The sequence below is a fragment of the Brachyistius frenatus genome, unplaced genomic scaffold (genome assembly GCF_029030835.1).
Source record: "Brachyistius frenatus isolate BFR_SWC_R1_liver_20210118 unplaced genomic scaffold, ASM2903083v1 Contig_5, whole genome shotgun sequence".
NCBI lineage: Eukaryota > Metazoa > Chordata > Actinopteri > Embiotocidae > Brachyistius > Brachyistius frenatus.
The window spans coordinates 833,161-845,061 of NW_027210604.1; the positions used below are offsets into that span (position 1 = coordinate 833,161).

General features: G+C 44.2%; 2 protein-coding genes across 2 annotated transcripts; one reads left to right on the top strand and one right to left on the bottom strand.

Moving 5' to 3' along the window:
* Positions 1 to 458: 458 nt before the first annotated feature.
* On the top strand, positions 459 to 4,356 carry LOC138631459 (dual specificity protein kinase CLK4-like). The gene is made up of 10 exons (XM_069716419.1): positions 459 to 572; positions 1,410 to 1,476; positions 1,648 to 1,761; positions 1,934 to 2,082; positions 2,243 to 2,370; positions 2,526 to 2,646; positions 2,835 to 2,917; positions 3,081 to 3,160; positions 3,781 to 3,871; positions 3,963 to 4,356. Exons 1-10 carry the CDS (start codon positions 557 to 559, stop codon positions 4,119 to 4,121), a joined length of 1,008 nt encoding a protein of 335 aa, XP_069572520.1. The 5' UTR covers positions 459 to 556; the 3' UTR covers positions 4,122 to 4,356.
* Positions 4,357 to 7,191: 2,835 nt separating this feature from the next.
* Positions 7,192 to 8,982, bottom strand: LOC138634827 (glucose-dependent insulinotropic receptor). Its single transcript, XM_069721991.1, has 2 exons — positions 8,415 to 8,982; positions 7,192 to 7,871 (listed from the first exon to the last, which is right to left on the bottom strand). The coding sequence occupies exons 1-2, from the start codon at positions 8,980 to 8,982 to the stop codon at positions 7,192 to 7,194; spliced, it is 1,248 nt and encodes a 415-aa protein (XP_069578092.1).
* Between the last annotated feature and the right edge of the window lie 2,919 nt (positions 8,983 to 11,901).

Consider the following 11,901-nt stretch of genomic DNA (forward strand, 5'->3'; position numbering starts at 1 on the left):
GACTAATCCACCGTCGGTTCTGTCAATAAAATAGGATCTCTATATAAAATGTATTTTTTGCCCCTGAGGTCAGTTTGAACTTTTGTCACAGTTTGGATGGAAACATTTAAGGCCATTAAATTGTTGTTCGTAATAGGGGATTAAAAATAAAACGAATAACCGTTCCAAATTTAGAGAACATTTACACTTGTATGGTTTTCTCTACATAAAAGGACAGAACTGATCTCTTCCAGGTGGTTTCTAATCGTCTGTGTGAGTTTAAACCGTTCTGTGATTGTAATTAAATTCCCTATTTTTTTTTTTTTCCTCTGGGACTGTGCTATCCATCATGTCTCCATGTCTCATAACACGACCGCCCACCTTTTGTCACCTCGTCTTCCACTCGTCTCATTTTTCCAACGCGCCACTCAAACCCGATGACACTCTGCTTCAGCTCGACTCGGCTTTTCCTGGTGACAACGCTGTCAGTGCGGCCGATGATGGAGTGAAGAGGAGTCAGAAGGCACAGAGCTGCGAGGACGACGAAGAGGGACACCTGGCTTATCACGTCGGCCTCATGATGAAAGAGAGATGTACTCACCGACAGCCTTTATCTTCAGTGTCTTTTGTGTCCTTGTCCTTGCTTTGATGTGTTGAGTTTCCGGAAAGGGCAGCGTGAAGGTAACTCTTCACCCACACGAACCAGCAACTCCACAAACAGTTCTCTGTTACCGTGATCACCTCTGAAACTGCGGCTGGAGGTGAAGTTTTGGAGTCACGTCCATCAGCACAATACGTCCAAAACAGATTAATTCATTTGGAAATAACTTGGTAATCGATCAGTTCGTGTGAAGTTTCTAGTGGTGTGAACAGAGAGTGAGTCTGAAGGCGTCCTGTGTCATTAGAGTTTATATGTTTTCAGTTGTACAGTACACAAAGTAATCTACATACTGTAGTCCGCCTGCAGGACTAAATAGACAAAGTTTATCCTTCATTTATCGTTCGTGGAAATGAGAAGAAAATCAGTATTTAAGATTAAAAACATATTCCTCCACCACTAACTTCATTTTTAGGTTTGGTGACGGTTAAACTTCGGCAAAGTGAGTGAATTAAGTTAAAGCACAGAAGTTTTGTCTTGATTTTGGGCACAGCAGTTTGTTAAAATAATCCTAACTCAAGGTTGGTTCGACTTTTTCAAGACTTTTCGTTTGCAAAATGTAAACGGGTCGCGTTTTGATAACCGATAAAGCCTCGTCCTGGTGCTGGGACCTCCAGCTTAATTTCTGATTAATGGAAAAAAAAAAAAAAGTAAAGAAAATGTTTTAAATAACACAGTTAGGGGGGGGTGAAATGTGCTTCTCTGTTTTTGCACTAACAATCCTTTTTAGCACACTGCTGAGCCAAATAACTGTCTGTCGTGTCCTTCGCAGATGAGGTGGTCTCCACTCTGGGAGAAGGAGCCTTCGGAAAAGTGGTGGAGTGTATCGACAGAGACAAGTGAGCATGCAGGATGACCAATCATTGTGATGGTCAAGATCAAATTCTCAGAGTCAAATATGTACGATCGTAGAAGTTTGTTTTGTGTTCAGTGCAGGAGAAGTCATATTAGCGGCGTTGCTGCAGCTACTCTTTTGTCTTTTTCTGCACCTGTCTTTTTCTGCCTACCAGAGACGAGCACGTAGCCGTGAAGATTGTGAGGAACATCGAGTGTTTCCGTGAAGTAGCCAAGTCTGAGATCGCGGTGCTGGAGGAGATCAACAGCCTGAACGAAGACAATACGTTGTGAGTGAAGCCGCAGCAGATCCTCGAGAGTAAATTTGTTGTCGGGTTCTTTGCTTTTGACTTGATACAAAATGTCATTACAGAATTGACTTCGCATTCAATTCTTCAGCCTTTTCAGTTATTGAAACGCCTCCCCTCGTGTTTACGGATCACTTCCTCTCTCCCCTGACAGCGCCTGCGTGAGGATGCTGGACTGGTTCGAGCACGACGGTCACATCTGCATCGTGTTCGAGCTGCTCGGCCTCAGCACCTTCGACGTCCTGCCGTTCAGCGTGGAGCAGATCCGGCACATGGCCTTCCAGATCTTCAGAGCCGTCTGCTGTGAGTGTGATCGGTGACCTCTGACCCGTACCTGAATCAGCAAAAAATGAGATATGAAATGTAGAGACGTACAACAATTTGACGGAAGACCGGTAACTTCACGCCGCTCCAACTTTAACCAACGCAACAATTCCAACGTGTGTCTTTGTGTGTTTTACAGTCCTGCATCGTAACAAGCTGACCCACACGGACCTGAAGCCCGAGAACATCCTGTTTGTCCGCTCAGACTACGACCGGCAGTCCAACGTTAAAACAGTAAGAAAAAAAATACCAAGTGGAACATGTCATGCTGTCATTTCAAGGTTTGCCAAGCTGTGAAGGATGTTTTAACTGTGTGTGTGTGTGTGTGTGTGTGTGTGTGTGTGTGTGTGTGTGTGTGTGTGTGTGTGTGTGTGTGTGTGTGTGTGTGTGTGTGTGTGTGTGTGTGTGTGTGTGTGTGTCAGGGAAGGAAGCTGCAGAGTCTAGATGTGAAGGTGGTGGATTTTGGTAATGCCACGTTTGACCACGGACACCACGAATCCTTGGTGTCGACACGCCACTACCGAGCTCCGGAGGTTATACTGGGTACACACAAAACACACACACACACACACACACACACACACACACACACACACACACACACACACACACACACACACACACACACACACACACACACACACACACACACAGAGTTATTCAACTGGAGCATTTCAGCTGCAAGTTAAATAATCTATTTTTCTTTTTTAAATGTGTGTGTTTGTGCTCAGATTTGGGCTGGAACCAGTCATGTGACGTTTGGAGTCTGGGCTGCATTCTCATGGAGTTTTACCTTGGACGTACACTCTTCCCGGTACACACACACACACACACACACACACACACACACACACACACACACACACACACACACACACACACACACACACACACACACACACACACACACACACACACACACACACACACACAGAAACAGCAGTGAGTTCTTCTATCCCGCCTGTATTTTTTTTCAGACCCACGACAGTAAAGAACATCTGGCCATGATGGAGAAGGTTCTGGGACCGATTCCCCCGCACCTGCTGAAACAGACCAGGTCGCCTCAAACGCACATAGACATGCTTATGTGCAAGAACCTTTGCTGCATGATATGAATTAATGATGATGTGATGACGTGCTTGTTCTGGTCAGAGTTAAGGTGGCAAAAAGCGGGAGCAGAAAAGCCCAGTCATCCCTTTCTCTAGAAACGTCCTCCTTGGATCTTCGCATTCAGCCGAGCCCATTAGGAGGCGATCGGTTGTATCTAAACCACCTGAACTCGCTCTCCTGCTCCTGCTTACGCCCGCGATGTGCACCAAATTACAACAAAAATCTGCAAAACAAAATGCACTTTCCCATCCAAAGCTGTTAATATTAGGAATGAGGAGTCTTTAGTTTTTAAAAGGTGCTACACTCTAATAAAAAATGTCAGGATTGTGCACCTGCAGGGAAACAACAACAACAACACATAACAGCAGGGCCGAGTGTTGTGCCCATCGGTCTCCGCGGTAACAGCTGCTTTCCTACTTGTGACTGAAAGCCCTTAATGTGCTCCCACAGCTGTCACATTAACAGCTGTGGGGTGTGAGGTGCCGAGGCAGTACAACTAACTAACAAGCCGTGTGTGTGTGTGTGTGTGTGTGTGTGTGTGTGTGTGTGTGTTTGTACTGTGTGTAGTAAGCAGCACTACGTGCACATCGGGCGTCTGAACTGGGACGAGCAGAGCCCCTCCGCCGACTACATCAGGAAACACTGTCAACCTCTCAAGGTATCCCGCGTTCACACCGGCCAATCAGCTGCAGCGGTGAGACGGAAGTGTCGGCCGGAGGAAGTCACCGTGACGTGTGTGTGTTTCTCAGCAGTACATGCAGAGACGGGACGAGGAGGAGAAGCAGCTGTTCGACCTGCTCGGCTGCATGCTGGAGTACGACGTCTGCAGACGGATCACCCTGGAGGAGGCGCTGTGGCACCCGTTCTTCAGCCTGATGAGGATGCAGAAGCAACAGCAGCACAGCTAGCGCACACACACACACACACACACACACACACACACACACACACACACACACACACACACACACACACACACACACACACACACACACACACACACACTGGCTCAACATCTACCTCAGGTTGTAATATAAGCGTTGCTATCACTAACCTGTTTTGGATTTTCGTGGATCGTCAGAGAGTTTCAGAGAGCATTCCTGTTTATTTATTCCTGTGATTTCCGTCAATTCACCATTTTATGTCAGCACTTCAATAAATATTTTGCATTTAGTTGTGTCGTAGTTCTGTTGTGCTGTTCACAATGAATTACTCCAGCTGTTTACATCTGGTCATGCATCACCACAGGTGGGATGTGAAGCCAAACGTGTACTCAAGTGAAAACATGTTCATATTTGAGTGTCTAGAAAACTGTATAATGAATCAATCCACCATTTTTCTGGATTATAATAACATTGCACTTAGCTGCCTCAGTATTTTTAGGTTAGCATGTGTTTTTAAATCAGTTTGTATTTCTTTCACAGATGGCCCTGAAAGTCTTTCATCATCCTGCAGTTAAAATTCAAAGTTTGACCTATCTCAGTGAAGCTACTCGGGCCAGTGTGATAATTAGGGCCCGAGCACCGATGGTGTGAAAGCCCTATTGTTATTCAAGCGATTATTATTATCATTTTCCATAAACAACTGCATTTTTGATCCCCGCTTAGGTATTACACATGGTTCACGGAGGGCGAGTCCCTCTAAGGGTAAGCCACGGGTTTGTACATGCGGTCATACTAATACCAAACCAAAGGTCAACAACAACACAAAACTAAAATAAAAGTCCCCCAAAAGAGACTTTTTTTTCATATTTTGGACAACATGCTATAGTATGACAGAATTGTGCAGTGGTTAGAGCAGTTGCCTCACAGTGAGAGGCAACTTGAGGCATGCATGTCAGTTCAGAAAAATACTCCAAAAAGTGATAAAAAAAAATAAAAAAATAAAAAAAAAGTCATCCAAAATATTCAAAGAAAAGTGACCCAAAATGAATTTTTGTATAAAGTATAGAGTATATAGTTTTGCCAGGGCGATGCGGCTAAGTTTGATGTTTCATTGTGACACAGGAAGTTGATGTTTAAGGTCAAACGATGCTCCAAACCTCACGAAACTTTGCACATTAGTCAGGCACCAACTTTCATGAATTTTTGAAGATCTTAAAGCCGCCAAAACATGTACAGTGAATACATGGATTTGTATTAAAAGCATGAAAGGGAATTAAAAATGTCTAAATTCACCACAGTGGCAAGTGTTTGGGTGTTCGTTTTGGGTGTATCTATATTTGTCAACAGGATTATGGGAAAAAAATCCTGGGGAAAAATTAAAAAAAAAAGACAAAAGGTTGTAAAAAACAAATTTACATTTAATGTATGTTGTGCCAACCTGAGTTAGCCCCACAGGTCTTTTAATTTGTATGCACAGGTAAAATAAATTAGCTGTATTTCCAGCTGAGCTGAGCCGTCTTTGTGCAGTCTATCGATCTGAAGTAGATGTCAGCTATCTAACCCCACCTGGAGATCCCTGACATCATTTAGCTTGTTGATCCAGACTGCCGTCACGTAAAGTGGACGATAGTCATCAAGATTCAGGCAGCCGAGGAAGTTTCCATGACTGAATAGTTATCCAGGTATAAAATATTACGTGCAGGATGGCGGCTGATCAGATAACCGAGCAGCTCATCTGCTATCTAAGAGCCATCAGTTTCAATTACATGGATGTAATAAAGCAGAATAAAACAAAGTGGGTCCAAGGAAAAAAAAAACGTGTGTATCTGTCTCACTGCGTGTTGTTTGTGATCTGTTCTGCTTCAGTTCACTCAGCACAGAAGAGAAACCATAAATTGAAAGCAGTTTTTATTTCATAACATGCTTCACATCCCACTTTCTTGTAGCTTTTTTTTAACAATGTCCCTCATCAGTCTCTGTGGGAGATCAGATTTGCACTAAGTGTGCATAAAGGGCTCAAACAGCCAGTGATTCCACGGTGGGACAGGCCTGAACCCCTGTGGGTCCATATCAAGAACGCATGTCAAAGTCTGTGAAACCAGACTACTGAACTTCCTGCCCCCTGCTGCCACTGACCTCTGACCCTTCTGGTCTCACAGGGAACTACAGAACAAATTTCTAAATTATAGAGATGTCACCTTCCCTCCTGCTGTTAGTTAGAGCAGAGAACAGCGTGATGTTTTAGCAGGCAAACTGATTGACAAGCACGGACAAGGTGCTCTGCTTATGAGATCATTTGTATAATGTCACTAGTGTATTTTGAAAGGAAAATTCGGCCATCTTAGAATTCACAGAAGTCCTTTCATATTTCGTTTTCCCTTGCAAATAACTTTAGCTAACCCTAATTTCCCTGGTAAGTACATGGTTAACTAATGGAAATAAGCAATGCTAGTGGGCAAAAATACACCATTAAACCTGAATCTCTTTGATCTTAACATGATAATTGTTATTTTTACCAACATATTTTACAGATACATTGGTTCTGAACATGTATTGATGTATAGTCAAAAAATTAGAGGAAAAGAGAGGACGCAAAGGTTTTGACTTTATTGTTTGCGTGGCCTGGATCGAGCTCCGACCTAAAGGGACTGAGATCAGACTGAAGCCTATGAAGCACTGTCGGGCCACATGGACAATACGTCCCGCCCACCGAAAGCCGTAACCTGACTGCACAACAGGCCTGTTAATCAAACAGACACGCCCCCAAAAACACAGCTTTTTGAAGCTTATTTTCTAATTACTGACGGATTGTTTTTAGATGGACCTCCAGAAAACTAAAAAGAAGGAATGATTTTAGCTAACAACACCAAAATAAGCTGAATGGGAGTCTATGGAGCCGGAGGCTTTTTGAAGCCAACCTCCAGTGGCACTCGGGGGTTTTGCAGCTTAAGGCACTTCCTCATCGGCCCCGTTTTTTCCGACGCTACGTCTACTTTTATATAAAGTCAATGCTTACAAATCTCAGTTCTTCATCAATCAAAGCCTTGTCGCTAAAAGTATCACTGAGATTATTTTTCTGGTTTCCCAGTTTCTTTTACAAGCTGGTGGTGGCTAACCCCGGCGTAGCGTGAACCTCGTGAATGTTTATCGGCTGCAGCAGTGAAGGGTTGAGAGTTTCTCCTCCTGAAACGCAGGCCTGACTCTGCGCAGGTGGCTGCAGGTCACATCTCTCCGTGACACCCGGTGGTCCGGCAGCCAACAACCTGCCTGTAATGCAGGAAAACATGGCTGCCAGCTGCAGCCGCACCTCTTTCTGCCAGAAGGCGTAAACCAGAGGGTTGATCAGGGAGTTGGAGAGCCCCAGCAGCCACAGGTAATTCTCTAGCACGCCTTTTAGTCTGCAATTTTCACACACAATGTGCACTATGCATACCACAAAGAACGGGCACCAGAGGAGCAAGAAGCAGCCCACGAGCAACGCCACCGTCCGCAGGGCCTTGACGTGACTCCAGTAGCAGTTCCTCAGCTGCTGATGCTGGTAGTGTTGGTGGTCGTGGCGGTCCCTGGTCCTGGAGCTCGCTTGGCTGACTCGGAAGATCTGTTTCTGGTGGCTGCAGGCGATCTTCAGGATGTCCAGGTACATGTAGATGAACAGAGAGAGCACGGGGAAGAAGACCACGCTGAATAAAACGATCATGCCCACGTCGTGAATGACGGAGAAGAAGGCGCAGAAGCCGTCGTAGACTTCCTCCACCTGCAGCTGCTGCACCATGACTGAAAAACACAGGACATGGGATACATGACAAGGTTAGGGTTAGATAGACAATGAACCATCAATTATTCGAATCAAACCAATTGGCATTGGCCACCGTATAATGTATGCTGTGTACCGTAACTCCAACACCACCATTGTTGTAAGTACTTCAACTGCATTGCAGTTAGCCATCTGCCGACTGGTCACTGATTGGTCCACCGTTTAGAGTGGCTGAACAAACCTTAATGCAAACAGGGTTTCCAGACTGTGATCACAGCGATGACTGAAACTGTGACCAATAGTTGCCAATGTCAGGATTTACACTGCAGTTGCCAATCAAAGTTGTAGCTCATGAGTGCAAATTCTTGGTAGATTACTCTGTGAAATGAGGCATAGTTTTAATACTTGAGATGCAGTTTAAACTAACTGGCACCAGTAAAATCCTGGATTTGACTTCTACCTTTTCTGATGGGTGCCTTTCGTGACGCTAATTTCCGAAAACAGCACAGCCCCCTCCATTCTCTAAACACACCATGAATCATTTCATCAATTTGAAGTCTCACCTGGCAGAAATCCCAAAGTTAAGGAGCTGATCCACAGAGCCAACAAGAACCCAACTGCTGTGCCCTTCCCAGACAGTAGCAAGTAACGCAAGGGCATCTTGATGGCTGCGTAGCGGTCCAGCGAGATCAGGAACATGGACAGGATGGATGCTGTGCAGGGGGACGTCACAAAGGCCATTCGCATGAGGCACCGGGTCCTGCCCTGAGCGGCAGGACGGGTGGCGTTTGTGAGAAGTTCAGCGGCGACGAGGCTGCGCTGGTTCTCGGTCACGTGGCTATTGAAGTCCTCCGTGGCCAGGCCGGTGATGGCCACGCCCACCAGAGTGTCAGCCAGCGCCAGGTTGAGGACAAAGCACCAGCTCTGGCTGCTCTTCTTGAGGAGCAGCTTCAGTAAAGCGACCGCCACCAGCAGGTTGGTGGAGATGATGAGGCAGGAAGCGATGCTGAGGACCACGCCCATCACCCGGGGCCTCATGTCGCCCTGGGTCGTTGGTTGGTTGGAGTCCATGCTGTCAGAGGTCATGCTGACAGACAGCTCAGGGCTCGTTTGTCCCGCCAAATATGACATGTTGATGAAGAAATTCACAAAGCCAGTGAGCAGTTGAGATGGGCCGACATGGTTGTGATCTGTGTTTTATCTGTCACAGACACTGTTCAAAGTGTGTCACTTGAAACATCAAATAATTTTTAAAAAGAACTTTCTCCAGTAGCAAAAATATGTGACTCAAGCATCAAAGATTCAAAGTGTTTGATTATTGCAAAATTAAGAATCTTATTAACCAACGTCCTGTTACGTTAATCCAGTGTTGCAGTACCGTTTCCATGCTGATTGGTTCTGAAGTTTTAGAAAGTTGACTTGTTCCTAAAACATCCATTCGATCTCAGCGGTCTCATCTGTGTCCTTAAAATCCCTTCAACAAATGCCAGAAGGACGGAAACCCTCACAGCATTATCAGCAGGTCTCTCTTATCCCCTCCCCTCATGTTCTCTCTCTCTTTCTCTTTCTCTCTCTCACTCTCTCTCTCTCTCTCTCACACACACACACACACACACACACACACACACACACACACACACACACACACACACACACACACACACACACACACACACACACACACACACACACACACACACACACACTACCTTTCTGCTGCTCATCCGTTGCTGATGTTGCCTCTGTGCGATTGACCCTTGTCCCAGCCGTTTGCCTGCTGGCTCTCTCCCAGAAAGGAAGAGCTCTATTTTTATCATAAATTTTCTGTAGTTATAATTTTTAATCTAGACGTTGTTGTTTTTTTTTTTTTTTTTTACTTTCCGCGGTCAGGGTTAATGCACAATGGAGTACTAAATCTTGCAACATTAAGGAATTAACAAATGAATGTAAATTGAAGAAGTCAGAGCAGAAAGCTAAGCGGGCCTAAATTAGGAAAAGTGGACAGGTGGAAATATGCAATTGATGAATTGATTGAATTCCATTAAGCTGCTTCAGTTTTTAGGTGGTAAATTGCATGCTGGCTCACTGTCACACTTTCATGGCTTGGGAGCAACCTCATTCTATCCCATTTTCATAAATACGTTATCTGAGGGTTGTCTCAAGGGAATTTTTTGTATATTCGGCACAAACTTTCACTTGGAATGAACGATGAATTGATTAGATTTGGTGGTCAAAGGTCACTGTGAACTCCCATCCCTCCCATCCATCCATCCCGTTCTCATGAACATGATGTTTCAGGAACTATTGATGGAGCTGTTGATCATGAGCAGTGAGAGTATTACAGATTAAGGCTTAACCCTCGTGTTGTCCTTGGGTCAAAATGACCCGCAGCTATGTTCAACCAAGTTCTATTTTATTTTCATATTTTTTGGGGATCATTGGTGACAAGGAGGCTGTGAGGGTTTCTTTAAAGAATGATGACCAATGATCCCAAAAAATATAAAAATATAGAAATAAAATAGAACTTGGTTGAACACAGCTGCGGGTCATTTTGACCCGAGGACAACACGAGGGTTAATAAAAATTAATTCAGTATTATATAACACAAGCAGCTAAAGTGCTCCGTACAGAGCTGAATGGGCTGAGTTAAACTCTAACTCTGCTGGCCGCCGTCCGAGTCCCCAGGAGAGACATCTGGCACGATGGAAACCATTTTCCACCAGGATTCACACACAAATAGATCTGGTTAATGACGCTTTCCCTCTGCACTCACGCTGAACATTATCTGGCGTCACACCAGCTTTTCAAACTCCAGCAGCAGCTCCAGTCTGTGAAAAAGATGCTTTACAAGAAACGTTGAAAATGCTGAAATCACAGAAACTCTTGTCAAAAATTAAGTAGCTTAATGATTAGCTGAACAGTTTGTTTGCCAGTCACACTTCTGGTCTCGTGTGTAATGCAGCGTTCTTTATGAAGCAGTCTCAAGAAAACAGCACTTCATTGGACGTTGAGGTACAGTTTAAGAAAGTTGAGTTTTAACATTAAAATGAACTGTCATCCAATGATGTCTCTTTTAAAACAGATGTTGTATAGTAGGTAAGTAAACTGTTCAATTCTGCGACACGTTGATTGGAGTTTTTGTTTCACCTACTAGTAAACTAATAAAGGAGCTAAAGTGTTCATCTCCAAGTGGTAAAAGTTAAGGAATTTTTCAATTTTTATGTCTAAATGTGTAGATGAAGTGTTTTTTTTATTTTTTTTTATTATTTATCTAAAACATAAGAGGATTTATTCTGCCCCTTTTATATAACATGTTTATTATATTGTCTGACAACAACCAGAAGGTAAATACTGGTCGAGGTATGGCTCACGTACTGCGCCTGCTATATGCATTCAGCAACAAAACAATAAAACAAAAGAGAAAAATGTGTCGCTGTGCTGTTTTGAAACTATCTGAACAAGGAGAGTGAGGGAATGTAGGTCAGTCGGTTGGTCCAGACTGAAGTATCTTAACAGCTAGTGGATCGATTGCTATGAATATTCTGGTACCGACATCAATAGTCCCCACGGAGTGAATCCGAATGATCTTGATTGACGATTGACTTTTCTTTCAACTTCAACTTCAACTTTAATGTCAATCCACCACATGACACACAGACATACAGATAGATCGAAAAATTGTTTCTCACAGTCCCACGGTGCACAAAACAAAAAGAAAAGTACAAACATGCAACAAAAAAACCGACAACAACCACAGTGACGCTTAACTGCACTATAAATAAGTACAACGTAGTGCAAATACGGGTCTATAGTGCAAAGGTTTATGGGGCGAGGTGGAGAGAGGGGAGAGAGTTCAGCATCCTGACAGCCATGTGGGCGAAGATGTTCCTCAGTCTGGAAGAGCGTGCACGGAGGCTGATTTGGCACAAAAATGTGACTTTGCAGCACCACCATCAGGTCAAAATCTGGGCTGAGACCGAACACCGCTGATATTTCTGTTAACCTCACCTGTAGCTTCTTTGAGGGTAACGCCAATATACAAAATAAATG

What these genes read in the sequence shown, in the direction of transcription:
- LOC138634827 (XM_069721991.1), bottom strand. Translation starts at nt 8,982, where the DNA reads ATGTCATATTTGGCGGGACAAACGAGCCCTGAGCTGTCTGTCAGCATG. An exon ending in AACTTTGGGATTTCTGCCAG is followed by an intron (nt 7,872 to 8,414) that starts GTGAGACTTCAA and finishes TGTGTTTTTCAG; the next exon opens with TCATGGTGCAGCAGCTGCAG.
- LOC138631459 (XM_069716419.1), top strand. An exon ending in GAGTGTATCGACAGAGACAA is followed by an intron (nt 1,477 to 1,647) that starts GTGAGCATGCAG and finishes TCTGCCTACCAG; the next exon opens with AGACGAGCACGTAGCCGTGA. An exon ending in CACCTGCTGAAACAGACCAG is followed by an intron (nt 3,161 to 3,780) that starts GTCGCCTCAAAC and finishes TACTGTGTGTAG; the next exon opens with TAAGCAGCACTACGTGCACA.